This window comes from Chlorocebus sabaeus, chromosome 18 (assembly GCF_047675955.1).
Source record: "Chlorocebus sabaeus isolate Y175 chromosome 18, mChlSab1.0.hap1, whole genome shotgun sequence".
In the NCBI taxonomy this organism is placed as follows: Eukaryota; Metazoa; Chordata; class Mammalia; order Primates; family Cercopithecidae; genus Chlorocebus; species Chlorocebus sabaeus.
This window is the reverse complement of record NC_132921.1, coordinates 18,404,189-18,422,197: the sequence shown is the minus strand read 5'-3', so window position 1 is coordinate 18,422,197 and position 18,009 is coordinate 18,404,189. Positions and strand designations below refer to the sequence as shown.

Here is an 18,009-nt window from a genome sequence, read left to right as displayed (position 1 = left end):
GAGAGCACTCTACACAGATGAAGAAGCGAGTGCCAAAGTTCTGAGGCAGGAACACATGTAGTACACTTGAGGAGCACCAAGGAAGCTGATGCTGCTAACGTGAAGCGTCAGAGATAAAGTGAGATGGTCAGAAGCAAGCCAATCCCATAGGCCTGTGTAGACTATTACTATCTGAGAAATTGAGATTTTACTCTACATGAGACAGGAAATAACTAATGGTTTTTGAATAAGGAGTGACATGATCTGACTTCTATTTTCAAATGTTCACTCTGATTGCTGTGTTGAACTAGACTGTAGGGGGTGGGACAAGGACAAATACAGAGAGACCCATTAGACTGGAGGCTAGGCGATACTCCACACAAGAGATGAGGGTGCTCTGAAACAGCGTTATCAAGAGAAAATGGTAATAAGGTATATTCATTTCTTATAACAAAGTACTGCAAACTTGGTGATATAAAGCAACAGACATTTATTCTCTTACAGTTCTGGAGGGCAGAAGTCCCAAATCAGTATTGTTGAGCCAATATTTAGGTGTCAGCAAGGTGCATGCCCTTCAGAAGCTTAGGGGGGAATCTGTTCTTTGGCTTTTGCAGCCTCTGGTGGATGTTGGCTTGTGGTTGCATCACTCCAGTCTTCAAGGCCAGCATCTTCTCATCTCTTTTCTCTCTCTTGCCTCTTTCTCTCTGCTCCATCCTGCCCTTCTCCACTGTATCTATCAAGTCTCCCTCCACCTCCCTTTTATAAGGATACATGTCATTGTATTTAGGTCTCACCTGGATAATCCAGGATCATCCCCTCATCTCAATATCCTTAATCATATCTGCAAAGACATTCCCCCCTCCCTTTTAAATAGCTATATAAAATAACATTTACAGATTCCAGAGATTAGGATATGAATGTCTTTTGGAGAGCATTTTTTCAGCTTGTTATAGAAGGGATCAGAAAATGAATTTTTTTAAGGAATAACCTGTAGGATTTTCTGATAGATTACTTTTTGAGTGGGAGAGAAAGAAGTAAAGTGACCCCAAAGCTTTTAGTCTTTGCACTATTTCTCAGAGGAAGATTCTGGAAAAATAGGTTCAGATAAGAAGATGAACTCAGTTTTGGATATGTTAAATGTGAAAACCCTATAAAATATACACATCGTGCTTTAGTGGGGAGTCAGACTTAAGTCTGGATTTCAGAGAAGGTCAGAGAGGGCCTGTATAGTTGTGAGTCATTGGTACACAGGTAGAATGTAAAGCCATGAGACAAAGCGAGGCTACACAGGGTGGCAGTTTGAAATTGTGTTAACTTGGCTAAACTGTAATTACATGTCCAGAATTTCTTTCCTTGTATGGTTATAGATTAGCATTGACCAAGAAAGAACTGTGCATGAGACTGGAAGGTAGAAGTGAAACAGCTGCCATTATTCTTTGAAGGGTGTCTGATTAGATACTGAGGGAGACAGACAGAGAGGGGCAGGGGGACTCCAGTCTCTCAGTTTTCCCCACACTGCATCCAGCTCCTCCTGTGACAACAGCAGCCCTAGGCCCACCAGCCAGCTTGGTGGCAACAGCCTTCCCTGGACGTCTATGTCTCTCCTTCCCAGTCCCACTTTTGCAGCCAGATGTGCCTTTGGAAGCACAAACTTGTCCACCCACCCCAGTGCTTCAGGAGGGCTAGTAGTGGCTTTTCTCTCATCTCTTCAACTCCCTTTCAGACTCTTCCTTCCCTAGCTTCTTCCACAATTGTATGAGCTCTTACTCCAATAACAAGTCCCATTCAGTAATACTCATCGTGATTCTGCTTCCCTGATTAAACCCTGACTACCTGTACCTATGGAGCGAATCTAGATGGTGACAAGTCCAAGAACTGAATCCTGGGATACCCCAAAGCTTGGAAATGAGAGAGAAAAGGAAGAATCGATGAAGGAAACTAAGCAGGAATGATCAGTGGGCAGAAGAGCCTGAAGCTTATACAATTTTGGCATCCATCTTAAAGAAAAAGTATATAAAATTAAAATTAATTACCAATATGAATATACATTTAGAAGGGGAAAAATCACATCAAATTGCGGTTTTTAAAAGCTGACAAATATAACAGATAATGTGAAGGTCCTTTAGGTCTCACCTGGATAATCCAGGACAATCTCCTCATGTCAAGATCCTTATTTTAATCACATCTGCAAAACTCCTCCCCCCTTTAAAGATAGCTATTTAAGGTAACATTCATAAATTCCACAATATTTTAAATTATTTAACTGCCTGATACACTCCTACATTTGTGTCTTTACATTTTGAGCTGCATACTTTTAAAATATCTCTTTATATTACAGTTGTTTTTTACTGTTACTTTCTACAGGGAAAGTAGAAAAATAATCACTTCTCCTTCTGGCATGATTGAGCACAGTTTTTAAATTATTCTTAGCTTGTATGCATAAAATGCATAAAATCAGTGTCTTTACACACAAACTTCCTTGGTGTCTATGGTCCTGATAGAGTTTAAACAATCCTTAATTAAAACAACCTGATTCAAAAGTAAGCAAAGGACTTAAATAGACATATATCAGTCCATTTTCATGCTGCTGATAAATACACACCCAAAACTGGGAACAAAAAAAAGAGGTTTAATTGGACTCACAGTTCCACATGGCTGGGGAGGCTTCAGAATCATGACAGGAGGCAAAAGGCACTTCTTACATGGTGATGGCAAAAGAAAACGAGGAAGAAGCAAAAGCAGAAGCCCTGATAAACCCATCAGGTCTTGTGAGACTTCTTCACTATCATGAGAACAGTGTGGGAAAGACTGGCCCCCATGATTCAATTACCTCCCACTGGGTCCTTACCACAACATGGGGGAATTCTGGGAGATACAATTCAAATTGAGATTTGGGTGGGGACACAGCCAAATCACATCATTCCACCCCAGCCCCTCCAAATCTCATGTCCTCACATTTCAAAACCATGATGATCCAGGATCATCCCCTCATCTGAATATCCTTAGTCACATCTGCAAAGATGTAGTCCCAGTAGGGGACTCTCTGTGGGGGCTTTCACCCCACATTTCCCTTCCACACTGCCCTAGCAGAGTTGCTCCATGAGGCCTCCACTCTTGCAGCAAACTTTTGCCTGGGCATCCAGGCATTTCCATACATCTGAAATCTAGACAGAGGTTCCCAAACCTCACTTCCTGACTTCTGTGCACCTTCAGGCTCAACACCACATGGAAACTGCCAAGGCTTGGGGTTTCCACCCACTGAAGCCACACAGCCTTAGCTGTAAATTGGTCCCTTTCAGCCATGGCTGGAGCAGCTGGGAAACAGTGCACCAAGTCCCTAGGCTGCACACAGCACAGGGACCCGGGGCCTGGCCCACAAAACCACTTTTTCCTCCTGGGCCTCCAGTCCTGTGATGGGAGGGGCTGCCATGAAGTTCTCTGACATGGCCTGGAGACATTTTCCCCATGGTCTTAGAGATTAACATTAGGCTCCTTGCTACTTATGCAAATTTTTGCAGCTGGCTTGAGTTTCTCCCCAGAAAATGGGGTTTTCTTTTATATCGCATAGTCAGGATGCAAATTTCCCAAACTTTTATGCTCTTCTTCCCTTATAAAACAGAGTGCCTTTAACAGCACCCAAGTCACCTCTTGAATGCTTTGCTGCTTATAAATTTCTTCCATCAGATACCCTAAATCATCTCTCTCAAGTTCAAAGTTCCACATATCTCTAGGGCAGAGGCAAAATGCCGCCAGTCTCTTTGCTAAAGCATAACAAGAGTCACCTTTGCTCCAGTTTCCAAAAAGTTCCTCATCTCCATCTGAGACCACTTCAGCTGGATTTTATTGTACATATCACTATCAGCATTTTGATCAAAGCCATTCAACAAGTCTCTAGGAGGTTCCACACTTTCCCACATTTTCCTGACTTCTTCTGAACCCTCCAAATTGTTTCAACCTCTCCCTGTTACCCAGTTCCAAAGTTGTTTCCACATTTTCAGGTATCTTTTCAGTAACTCCCCACTCTACTGGTACCAATCTAATGTATTAGTTCATTTTTCATGCTGCTGATAAAGACATACCCAAAACTGGGAAGAAAAAGAGGTTTAATTGGAATTATAGTTCCACATGGCTGGGCTGGGAGGCAAAAGGCACTTCTTACATGGTGGCGGCAAGAGAAAATGAGGAAGACACAAAAACGGAAAACCCTAATAAACCCATCAGATCTCATGACACTTATTCACTATCATGAGAATAGCACAGGAAAGACCAGCCCGCATGATTCAATTATGTCCCCCGGGTCCCTCCCACAACAAGGGGGAATTCTGGGAGAAACAATTCAGATTGAGATTTGGGTGGGGACACAGCCAAACCATAACCATATCAAGACATGTCTCCAAAGAAGATACACAAATAACCAGTATGCATATAAGAAGATGCTCACCATTACTAATCATTAGGGAAATGCAAATCAAAACCACAATGAGATACCATTCACCCCCATTGGGGTGGCTAGTATTTTTTTAAAAAATCAGAAAATAACAAGTTTTGGCAAGGACGTAAGAAATTGAAACTCTTGTGCATTGTTGATGAAAATGTAAAATGGAATAGCCAATGTGAAAAACAGTACGGCAGTTCCTCAAAAAATTAAAAATAGAATTACCATATGATCCAGCAATTCTACTTCAGGGTATATACCCCAAGGAATTGAAAGCAGGATCTCAAGGAGATATTTGCACACCCATGTTCTTTATAACAGCTAAAATGTGGAAGCAAGAAAAGCAAAATGTGATGTACGCATACAATGGAATATTATTCAGCCTTCAACAGAAAGGACATTCTGACATATGCTATGTGGATGAAACTTGGGGACATTATGCTAAGTGAAATAAGCCAGTCCCAAAAAGACAAATACTGAATGATTCCACTTATATGAGGTACTTAGAGTCATCAAAATCATAGAGACAAAAAGTAGAACAGTGATTGCCAGGGGTTTGGGGGAGGGTAGAATGGGGAGTTATTGTTTAATGGGTACGGAGTTTCCATTTTACAAGACGAAAGAGTTATGGAGTTAAGATGAAGGAGTTAAGGTGGTGATGGTTGCACAACCTTATGAATTTACTTATTTATTTTTAATTCTTTATTTTATTTATTTATTTTTTTGAGACGGAGTCTCGCTCTGTCGCCCAGGATGGAGTGCAGTGGCACCATCTCAACTCGACCTCCATCTCCTGGGTTCAAGCAATTCTTCTACCTCAGCCTCCCAAGAAGCTAGGGTTACCCATCAACATGCCCAGCTAATTTTTTGCATTTTTAGTAGAGACAGGGTTTCACCAGATTGGCCAGGATGGTCTCAAACTCCTGACCTCAGGTGATCTGCCCACCTCAGCCTCTCAAAGTGCTGGGATTACAGGCGTGAGCCACCACGCCCATCCTTTAATTCTTTTTAAAAAGATTTTTAAAATTCTTTTTGTAGAAACGAGGGTCTCACTATGTTCCCCAGGCTGGTCTTGAACTCCTGGACTCAAGTGATTCTGCCACCTCAGCCTCCCAAAGTGCTGGGATTATAGGCATGAGCCACTGCACCTGGCCCCTGAATATATTTAATATCACTGAACTATACACCTAAAAATGGTTAAGATGGTAAATTTTATGTTCTGTGTGTTTCACCACAATTTTTAAAATAGACAGAGGGAGATAGTACATATTTAATTGTATTCCTTTGTACTCCTGATAAGAGATAACTTCCATTCGGATGAAGCATCAAATAATTGAATTTTACAAAAAGAGCTTATAATTTTACATATCTGATGCTGAGAAGAATTGTCTACAACTACTTTTCAAACCTTGTTTCCCTTTCATTCTCACACACTTCCAGTGCTGCATACTATATGCCACATTGATAATAGGTTTTCATTTCTGCCCTACCACCTTTGCCTCAATTCCAGTTAAACCAGTACCCTGGGCAGTAGGAAAATTCGTCTAAGCACTCCTACTCCAGAGGGATAGAAAAATCTCAGCCACCTACAGGAGAAACTACAAACCACATAAATACATCCCACTAAACCCAAACTAAACATATCTCCAACTCAACTCAACTCAGTCTCCAAAATACTTACAGTCATTCCAATATTCCAATACCATCTCACACAAGGGCAAGTTATTAAATTTCTAATATGGAAACTTTCAAATTATACAAAAGTAGACAGAATAGTATAGTAAATTCCCAGGAACCCCTGCACCAGTTTCAACAATGATGGATTCATGGCCAGTCTTGTTTCCACTGTACTCCATCCACTTTCTCCTTTCCTCTGCAGCTTTACAGCAATTTCTAGATATTACCGTATTTTGTCTATCAATATTTCCATATGTATATCTAAAATGGAATTATTTTAAAATAGTAACAATGCCCTAAACATACTTCAGCAAACATGAATAATAATGTCCTAATATTCTCAGATATTGTATCCAAATCTCTAATGATCTCATGAGATGCCATACATTTATTTTTACGGTTTGTTTGAATCAGAATTTAAAGTTGTGATTAATTGATATGTCTCCAGTTTTTTAAAAATCCATAGATTTCTCATTGCTTTTTTGTAATTAATTTGTTTAAGGAATCAGCTTGTTTTCTCTGTAGTTTCCCACAGTCTGTATTTTTCTAATCAAATCTCTGTGCGTCATGTGTTTTTTGTGTTCTCTGCCTGCTGAATTTCCTCTAAATTGGTCATTGCATTTAGAAGCTTGATAAGACTCTGGTTTGACATTTTTGGCAAGGTCAGCTGCACTTACTGTCTGGCTGTATCTCTGTTTGATGTTAGAGGATGTTGATGATCAATGTGGCCTTAGGTTGACATCCCCAAAATAGACCCAGAGACAAGGATCACTGTGAAGGTGACCACGTAGCACCTCGGGAGACCAGGAGGGTGGTGCAGGAAGCAGAACAGGCAGGAGAGGAAACCCAGCAAGAGCATGATCTCAGGCAAAATCCCAGAGGGCAGTTTCTTTCCGATCCACAGGGAAACTTGGCTGTGTAGGTTATACTTCAGAACTGCACTGACTCAAGGCAAGGGATCTAGGTTTTAGCATGCCTGTATTTTTCAGTGATTGCTCAAGAATTTCTGCAGAGGTGGGCACTGTCCAGCATTAGCAGTCCTGTGTATGTCTGGAGCAGGTGGGTGCACAAAACAGTAATGAGAGATCAGAAGGGTCAGAGTGGAGCTTCCAGATCATCTGCATATGAGGGGAAGTGTGACCGATTATGCTAAAATATCTTACTTTGCAAATACTCCAAAAAGATATGAGCATGTAAACATATTCCTAGACGGGCCTTAGAAAGGGCCCATAACAGTGAGGGGCCCTGACACTTAAGCTTCTTTGGCTTCAAGATAAATCCATCACTATAGTGAGGAAGAAAGAAAACGAGAGATTGTGGTGTCCTAGAAGATAAGAAGAGAGTGTGTTTGAAAAAGAGAGTGATGACGTGTTTTAAGATCCTGTGACTCATCAGATCTGCTGGTCTCACTGCCTTTTCATTGTCCTTTGCCTACCTCATGTCTTCACACTTCCCACTGTCCAGCTTAGAGTCCATGATCCAGGATTATAAGTACTATCAACTCCTTCGCCTCTGTTGATGGATCAGGAAGATGAAGACTTTTGGATCTGGCTATTTGGAGATTATTAGAGACCATCACAAAAGTAGTAAAGGTAGAGTATTAAGAACAAAAGCCTAATCAGAGTGACTTTGTATAGAAATTGTAGGAGGAGAGAGATTGGAGAGAAGCAGAGACATCTCTCAGTATCCATGGAGGATTGGTTCTAGGACCCTCTTCAGATGCCAAAACCTGTGGCTACTCAAGGCCCTGATGTAAAATGGTGTAGTATCTACAAACAACCTACATATATCACTGATACACTTTAAATAATCTCTAGATTATTTGTAATACCTCACACAATGTGATTGCTAGTAAATACTTGTTATACTATTTTTTTATTCATTCTGTTTTTTATTGTTGTATTAAAAAATTTTTAGACTCAGGGTCTTGCTCTGTCACCCAGGCTGGAATGCAGTGGTAAAATCATAGCTTACTGCAGCCTCAAACTCCTGCACTCAAGTGATCCTCCCATCTTGGCCTCCCAAAATGTTGGGATTACAGGTGTGAGCCACTGTGCCCAACCTGGTTTTTGTTTTTTGTTTTGTTTTCTTTTCTTTTCAAATATTTTTGGTTCTCGGTTGAATCTGCAAATGCAGAACCCTGGGGTATGGAAGGCCAAATGTATAGCACATTTTTTCACGGAGTTTTGCTGAAATGGATGACAAAGTAATGAAGTGATTGCTAGACAGAAGTGTGGAGTTAAAGATCTGTTTATTGGAAGATAAGGAAAGTAATATATTTGTATGCTGAAGGGAATGATCCTATAGAGAGATGTACAGAGGGGAGAATGGCTAGATATTTACTCCTGATTAAGTGACAGCAGACAGAACGGACAAGTGGAAGGGTTGACCTGAGATAGGAACATTTAAGGTTCATCCCCAACAACAGGAGGGAGACCAGATGGAGGTGAGTAGGTGGTAGATTTGGGAGTGAGAGCAGAAGAAAGTTAAATAATGCCTTCACCTGAGATTGTAGAGAAGGAGGTGTGGGAGGCTTGAGGAAAGTGATAACAGGTGTCTAGGAGAGCCAGATAGTGAATTGACTAGCGAAATGTAGCAGGATTTCCACGCAGCTCTTGGGGCCCACATGAAGCTGTCAGTTATGAATTTAGAGTGAGGCCAACCAGCATGGTTGGGTGTTGTTCTTCAGCCACGGTCAGCTGTGGGTTGTAGCACTGAATAGGTGGAGAAGTGGCTAGCCAAAGTTGAAGTTTTTCTAGGCCAGTTGGAGACAGAGGCAAAGGAGATGAGAGTGCTTATAATTCTGGGTCATGGACTCTAAGCTGGATAATGGGGGGTGTGAAAACATGAAGTGATAAGGGACAGTAAAAAGGCAATAAGACTAAGAGATGTGATAAGCTACGAGATTACTAGGCTTGCAGGAAGAGTGTGTTGGAAGGTGACCAATGAGTTCACTTCTACTCGAGATTGTGGAGATGGCATAGTTAATGGTTATAACAAAGTCTAAGGTTTGGCCACAGGAGCGGATGGCTAAAAGAGGATGGGGAACACATTATTGACACAGAGAAGAAACCAGGCTCATCGATATGGCTATTGTAATTATTGAATCATAAATTTAATATCTTGTGGCCAATTACTGAGGAAGCTCATTCTTATAGCATCCATGTCCCTTCCATTTTGCACAATTATCAAAAAGACCATTGTTTCTCAGTTAGTTTTAGTTGAAGCAGATCTTACGAGATGCTTTGTGAAGAGTGTGCTCAATCAATGCAAATAGGACAACGTGGCAGGACACTGAGACTCCATACCAGGCAACTTGTGTCCTTTATATTATGCCTTTTGGAAATGAATGTCCTCAAGCTGTATAAATTTTAGTTTTGCCATTTACCTCCTAAAATATTACCACCTATAAATACTGAGACATTTTCAGTTTTTCATAGAATGAATTCATCCATCTGGTGCTGAGCTTTTCTCTACAGAAAGCTAATATCCCTGTGGTCATCTACTGGTATTTGTGCCCATAGACTGTCTCTCCTTTCTTGTAACTATGGATGAACTCTGTATGCTCCTGACTAAGGTCAGAATGTGCTGAGAACAAAGCCATTTATGACAAGAGGGAGCTACCATGGGCCCTGGTACTTGATCCAGAGTCCTGGTACAAGGGTCCAGCTTCTCGCATAGAAACCTCTAGGTCATTTAGGCTCACCTGTCTCTCACCAAGTCCTGGCTTTTGTCAATTTCTCACTGTTTTCCTGTCACATTTTTCAACTCTGTCCCACCTCTCTCCCTGTACTTATTCGAAGCCAGGGTTCTTCCAAAGAAATAAAAAATGTGGTTAAAACATCTAGACAGACTCTAAGAATGAGAAGCCTAAGACTCTAAGAAAGATAAGCCAAGTCTCAAAAACAACCAGAGCCTAGAGAGGAAGGAGTGAAGGAAGAATGGCGAGCTTTGCTTTGGATGGTGGGAGTATCAGGTCCTAGTATGGAGAAGGTTGAGCTGGTGTGTGGATGGATATAACCTCAGTTTGGGATTTTTTGTTTGTTAGTTTCGGGTTTTTTTTTTTTTGCAAGATCATCTCACTGCCAGCCTCTTCCAAATCACACTGGCAGGGGAAGGGAAAAATCTCAGGGAACCAAGATTCCCTGCTCTGTCCATAACCACAGCTCACATCATGATCTTATTGCAACTTTCTTCTTTATTCCGCCTTCAACTGGCATCCACACCAGTTATGGCTGCGTTAGTTTGAAATGTTGCAGCCAAGATTGTCTCTTTCCCCATTCCCTGCCAGGCTGTGACTTAGAATTAATTTCTTTGGGATAGGACCTTACCAAATACTTCCAGGTCCTTATGGAGCACCCAGGGATAATCGTGCTTCCCTTGAGTACATTCAACCTCCTCTGCTTACCTCAGAAACCAAGTGCCCAGCATCTCTCTTCCATCTCAGGACATTTCTCTAGAGCTCACCTTCTTGTAAGGAACTGATTTCCCATCCCTACTCCCCAGTGTCTCTAGTCATCATTCATAAATCTCAAACTCATGGAGGAAGTCTCTTGCCTACAGACTGAAAGATGACATTGATTTCCAAGTACCTATCTCTATGACATTCTTGCTTGCCACCCAAACAAAGTGCTTTCCCCTTTCCTTGCATGGCTCTCTCCCTGTTGGCCTTTGGTTCCCTGGAAGGACAATAAGAAGTGGCTTCGCTACTTCACATTCCAGAAGATTGAGGACCCAGTCTATGAAGTCAATCCTAACGTGAGTCTGAGGTTAAATATGGAGATGACCCTAACCCAGAAACAGAATTTTCACCCGAAAATTTGTCTTTGAGGCACAATGAGCCACTGGATGGGTCCCAAAGACTCAGCAGGACTGAAAACCGCTGACTGTTGCTGTCTACCTAAAGTACAGTTTTCAATTCGCCCCTTTTTCTCTGATTTTTTTTTCTTGTAACAGTAACATTCTTTTAGTAAAATTATTATAGAAAAATTGAAAAACAAAAAAGTTTACAAAAGAAAATGAAACTACCTTTAATCCCACTAAACAGAAATAATTGCTGTTATTATTTTAGTGTATTTCTGCCTGTATGGAATATGTTATTGAGGTTAATTTATATACACATAATATGAATTGTTTACTATTATAAATAATTTCAATTATTTTTGTGAGTTACACTGTGTCCCTGAGAGTCCTAAAGAACAGTGCTATGCTTCACTATGTAAATTCTTATATTAAAAAAAAAAAATCAGTGAACTGTTATCTGACTACTCCTACAGAAAAGTTATGGCAGATTCTGAGAGCAACATAGCTGAGTACTGACCTACATTCTACCCCTTAGCAGCTCTATGACCTTGGTCAAGTTTCTTAAATCTTCTGCACCTCAGTTTCCTTTTATTTAACATGGGGATAATAACATACCTACTTTAAAGAGTTGATGTGGTGGTTAAAGGAGAAATGGCATGTAAATTGTGTAGACCAGTGTCTGGCATACAGTAAGTAGTAAATAAAGATTATTAGCATTATTATATATGTGTGTGTGTGTGTGTGTATGTGTATATATATATGTGTGTGTAAATATATATATTATTTATTTATTTATTTATTTATTTTGAGATAGAGTCTCGCTCTGTCACCCAGGCTGGAGTGCAGTGGCGTAATCTCTGTTCACTGCAACCTCTGCCTCTAGGGTTCAAGCAATTCTCTGCCTCAGCCTCCTGAGTAGCTGGGATTACAGGTGCCCACCACCACGCTCGGCTAATTTTTGTATTTTTAGTAGAGACGTGGTTTCACCATCTTGGCCAGGCTGGTGTTGAACTCCTGACCTCATGATCCACCTGCCTCAGCCTTCCAAAGTCCTGGGATTACAGGCGTGAGCCACCACACCCAGCTGGCATTATTATCTTTATCTTACTGCAAGGCTTCTTTAAAACTGAGTGAGTAGATTTATAATAAAGCACTGATCCTATAATACAACTTATATAAAGGTTGGTAGAGTTGAGGTTCAACAGCAAATTATTCAAGGTTTTAGTGAATTGAGAACTGAAGAGCAAAAATTTCCTGAAGGCCATATAGTGTAACGGTCAAAAGCATGAGTTTTTGATGAAAACAAGCAAAGATTTGTTTTCCCAATTCTTAATAATAAAAATAAAAATGTATGTAGTCAAAACAAAGGGCTAGGCATTATTCTCAGAGCTTTGCTTATATTAGCTCACTCCAGCCTTGCAATAACCATAATATATAAGTACTATCACTACTAGGAAACAGGAACAGAGAGACATTAAGAAATTCATAGCAGACAACAAGGCTAGTAAAAGGCAGAGCTAGGATTTGAACTCAGATGACCTGATTCTAGAGCCTCTGGTTTTAATTTTTGTTATGTTGTTGTGTATTTGAAAAAAGTTACTTAATATCAGTGAGTCTCTCATTCTATTGTAGTCTTTTTCTTATGGATTTGACAGAATTATTTGTATATTCTTGATAAAAGCCCCTTTGCTAATTATATGTGTTGTGAATATCTTATCTTACTTTTCAGCTCACCATTTGACTATCTTAACGGGTCTTTTGATGAATGAAGTTTTTTATTCTAATGTAAGAACACATCAGTATTTTCCTATGCAACTGGTGTATTTTGTACCTATGTTATCTTCTAGAAACATTCAACCTCATACCATATCCAAAACTAAATTCCAAGTAAATTGTGATGTTAGTACAAGATAAACCATCACAGGCTGGGCATGGTAGCTCACATCTGTAATCCCAGCACTTTGGGAGGCCAAGGCAGGCAGATCACTTGAAGTCAGGAGTTCAAGACCAGCCTAGCCAGCACAGTGAAACCCTGTCTCTATTAAAAATACAAAAATTAACTGGGCATGCTGGCACACGCCTGTATTCCCAGCTACTCGGGAAGCTGAGGCAGGAAAATCACTTGAACCCAGGAGGCAGAGGTTTCAGTGAGCCGAGATCATGCCATTGCACTCCAGCCTAGGTGACAGAGCAAGACTGCATCTCAAAACAACAATAATAACAACAAAACCATCACAATAATTGTGGTTTAAGAATAAGTTTACAAGTTTGTTCTTCTTCAGGTTGTCTTCCCTATTGTTGAGTCTTTGCATTTTCAAATAAAGTTTAGAATCAGTTTACCAATTTCCACAAAATAATCTACCAGGATTTTGATTAGAATTGCATTGAACCAACAAATTAATTTGGAAAGAATTGCAATTTTACAATATTATCTCTTACAATATTAGCTCTTCCAATCCATGAACATGGTAAATCCTTCCATTTTTAAAATATATTCTTTATTTTAATGAACAATATAGTTTTTTTGTATGGCAGTCTTTAAAATCTTTTACTAGATTTGTCCCTAGACATTAATGTTTTAAACTGCTTTTGTAAAGGGTGTTATTTTATGTTTTATTGGAAATTCAATATAATGTTGAGTAGAAGTGGAGATATCAATAGCAGGCATTCTTGTCTTATTTCTAATCACAGGCAGGAAGCTTACAATATTTCACTACTAAATATGATGCTGGTTATAGGTTGTAGGCACTCATTTTTACCTTTTTCTTCCCTACTAATTTTTCTACTATTCTCCCATCCATTCTCTATCTTCTGTAAATTTCTTAAATGTTCTTGTCTGTTCTTCTTATCTCTTACATTCTCTTTGTTTCCTTGGGCTTATCCATTTTTAATATCTTTAATTTTAATGAGGTTTTAATAAGGAACCAAGATAAGCATGTGTTCAAGCTACCGTGCTTAATTAGGAGTCCCAGAAGGCTATACATGAAACAATCTTTTTTATACTTGATAAAGTTTGTTTGACTTTTAAAATTATTAGTTTCTTAACTGACAAATAAAAATTGTATATATTTATAGTATACAACATGTTTTGCTGTATGTATACATTGTGAAATAACTAAATCGAGCTAATTAACATATCCATTACTTCACATGCTTATCTCTTTGTGTGTGTGTGTGTGTTGAGAACATTTAAAATCTATTCTTAGCAACTTTCAAGTATACGATACATTGTTATTAACTATAATCACCATGTTGTACAATAGACCTGCTGAACATATTCCTCCTAACTGAAGTTTTGTATCCTTTTACCAACATCTTCCCATTCTCCTCTCCTCACCCCTGAACCCTGGTAACCACCATTCTACTCTCTGCTTCTATGAGTTTCACATTTAAGATTCCACATACGAGTGAGATCATATAGTATTTGTCTTTCTGTGCTTGGCTTTTTCACTTAGCATAGTGTCCTCCAGGTTCATCCAGGCTGTCATAAATTATAGGATTTTTAAAATCAACTTTTTAACTAAAGTGAACTTGATTCACTGAATGAAAATTCTGCTATGTTTCCTAAAATCCTGCAGATTAAAAAAATTTTTTTAATCCTCATAGATTTGAAAAAAATGTGGGAAACAGAAATATGTTATACACATAGAATTGCAGCTTCCTTCAGTTCTAAAATAATAAATTTTATTTTACAGTAATTGAAATTTAACTTTGAGGTGCCATAAGCCACTTTTATCCCAAATGGTTTTTCTTTAATAAACATTTTGCTTTTCTGCCAAGTTCAACTTTCCACTTAATGCAAGAATACCTTTAAACACCCCTGAGTGATGTTTGTCTAACCTTTGCTTAAATTCATTCTATGCTGGTGAGTTTATTACTTCTCCCATGGACAGAGACAAATACTTATACTACTTTCACACGAAAAGTAGTATCACCTAGGTTTGCATTATACCACAAATAACAGAAGAAACAACTAAACATTACCTTAAATAAAACAGGAGTTCCATTCTTTTCATGTCAAAAAGGAGTCCGGAGTTAGGTTATCCAAGGTTGGTTTGGCAGCTCCATGGCACCTTGGGTAACTCACCTTATTTTGAGCTCTGTCCTTTTTCATCTGAGACCATGGCCTTCAGCTCCATTTTTGTAAGATGTCTCTTACACCTCCAGGCAGTGCTTCTGCAGTCAGGCCCGGTGAAATGCCTGGTGAAGTGGAGGGGGAAAAAAAAAAAAAAGCATGAGCCTTTGAGATAGCTCCTTTATAAAGAGCTTTCCCAACAGCCCCATTCGGCAACTTCCTCTTCCATCTTGTCAGCCAGACTACTCCACTTGGTCACGCCTAGCTGCGGGGATTGAAGTCAACATTTTATCGGGCATAAAATGTTTTTTACCTGAACAAAACCGAGGTTCCACTAGCAAGAGAGACAGGGACTATGAATTTGAGTTGGCAGTGAACAGTGTGCACCACAAAAGCTTATTCTGTTTCCCCTTATTCCCATATTCATTTCTTCCCACCTTGAGAGAACAGTCAGAGGCTTTGGTAATAGCTAAAATGTCAAAAGACCAGTTCAGAACTGCATGGGAACTAACAGGCATAGGAGGTCCAGTCAAAACCAGAGGAATCATAGCAAACATACAGAGAAAGCAGGATTGGCTCCGGCCTGCCCTGCGAAGGGAAGCTTCACAAAAGAATCTGTGAGGACTTCCAGCTGCTCTGGTAGAGCTGGGAGGCTGGGAATGGGCGAGATCGAGTTGAAGAATTAAATAGAAACAGCTGTTGGCTGCCTTCACCAGCCCTGAGGCGATGGCTCATGCACATTCAGTGGAACGATTCCGTTTGATCCGTACACATGTAAAAATCGTTGCCTCCTTCACTTTCTAAATGCTTGGAATTATTCTTTCCTTATTAAGATTCACATTCACTAGGGTAACACATGCTTAGCAGCCAGGACTTGCAGAAGCCCATCAGATGCAGTACAGATAGGCATACCGTGCTAACTTACCACCCATTACTTTAGGAGGTTCATTTTTTTGGTGGCTTGTTACATATCTTTACCTTGCGCTGGGCTCTGAGCTGAGCACATGGTTTGTTACATCATTTATCCTCATGATAACCTTAACATTAGTTATTCCAGTTTTAAAGAGAAACTTGGGGCTCCAGAGGAAGCAGTACTTTTTCCAAGGTCTCCCAGACTGTGGGTGGCAAGCCCAAGGTTCAAGTACAGGTCTGATTCTGAAACCACAGGTATGTAACAAAAGGCCTCTACTTGCTGCCTTAAAGTCAGAAAAGAGCTAACCTCACTTCCTCATCTACGGAAGAAAACACACACACACACACACACACACAGACACACACACACACACACACACACAGACACAGCCCAGAGATGTCAAAGGACCTGCCCAAAGTTGGCAGTTAGAAAAAGCACTGGAGGCTGGGCACAGTGGCTCACACCTGTAATCTCAGTACTTTGGGAGGCCAGAGCTGGAGGATCATTTGAGGTCAGGAGTTTGAGACCAACATAGTGAGACCCCGGCTCTACTAAAAATTAAAAACCTTAGCCAGGTGAGCTGGAACATGCCTGTAGTCCCAGACACTCAGGAGGCTGAGATAGGAGGATCCCTCGAGTCTAGGAGTTTCAGGCTGCAGTGAGCTATGATTATACCACTGCACTCCAAACAAACAGAAAAAAAACCAAAGCAAAAATTTAAACCCACGTCCCTTCATTCCACCTCTTTGACACAAACTTGAAGCCTTCGTAAGTGATGCCTGTAGTATTTGGGAAGGGCTAAGTTCCACTGTTTGCCAGAGATGGACATTATTTTCAAACTTTAATGTTTCTTCAAGACATTTCATTAGTCACATTAACATTTTTACTTCTTAGACTAACAATACAAATAGCTTTAAAAAATTCACTTCCTGAATCTATGATTAACTTGTAAAGAGTTAGGGGAAATTACCTGGGACTAGCTCTAGACACATTTTAGTTTTGCTAGTTAGCTGAAAACCAGAAATAAGACAAAACCTCTTTAAATCCACCTTAATAACCTCTTTTACCTAAAAATCTCAGAGGAACTAGTCAGGATACAAAAGGTGGACACTTCAGGAGGCCAGGTGAGCCACTTCTCCATGGCTTTTCATTTCAATCATTATCTGTTCCTTGCAGAAGCCTTCCCTGACCACCTGTCTAAATGAAATTTCTCAATATAGCACACTTAGGATTCTGCTTCCAGCCACAAAAACTAACTGATACAAGCCTAGCCCTCCCACAGTAAGCAAGAATAACACTGGACAAAATATATGAAATTACAGTTTTCAGACATTGAGTAAAAGGAGGCACAAGACTGCGGTCCCTGTGAGTCCCTTGATAACCCTTTCTTACCTTAGGCACTTTCTAGACTGTGGCACAGGGAGGAAGCCCAGCATAGCACAGCGTTGCTGCTGAACTGAGGAGACAGAAATTGGGACTCTGGATTATGGAGACACTCAGAATGTGCAAAGCACAGTCCCATCGAGAGAGCGCTTGCAGAGGAGGAGTTCTAGATATCTGCATAGGGCTGTCCTGGAGGCTGTGGCTAAATACCAAGCTACTCCTTCATAGGACAAGAAAGACTCCACGAGATGCTCAAGTACTGATCACCCAGAGTGGAGAAATCCCAGAAAGGCTGCCCTAGATCTACCCTAACAGGGCTTGAAACCAACCCTGGGAAATACCAAGATGATCTGTAAGGAAACGAACTAGCAGGGAGAACAAAATCCAACACGCTAGCATAGTATAGAACATTACAAATATAGACATTCAACTCCATAGCATTCATAATTTATAGCATACAATACATAACCTCTAGACATGTGAAGCAGCAGCAAGATATGATCTGGAACCAGGAGAAAAGTAGTCAACAGAAAGACCTTGAAATGACAGAGATGATGGGATTAGCAGATAAAGACTTTGAAAGTTTTTTTTTTTTTAAATAGGCTAAAGATTTGAATAGACTCTTCACCAAAGAAGACATATAGACATTCGCATATTAGCAGATTAGTAATTAGGAAAATACGAATTAAAACTACAATGAGATACCCCTATCTACCCATTAGAATGGTTAAAATTTTTAAAGAC

General features: G+C 40.1%; 1 protein-coding gene across 2 annotated transcripts in view; it reads right to left on the bottom strand.

Moving 5' to 3' along the window:
• PIGN (phosphatidylinositol glycan anchor biosynthesis class N) overlaps window positions 1–18,009 on the bottom strand; it is a 199,520-nt gene that overhangs the window by 20,747 nt on the left and 160,764 nt on the right. For both annotated transcript variants that reach the window (XM_037987973.2, XM_073006256.1), the window contains exon 31: window positions 14,982–15,094. In XM_037987973.2, the coding sequence (XP_037843901.2) occupies window positions 14,983–15,094 (112 nt within the window). In that variant the 3' untranslated portion in view covers window position 14,982. The remainder of the gene's footprint in view (window positions 1–14,981; window positions 15,095–18,009) is intronic.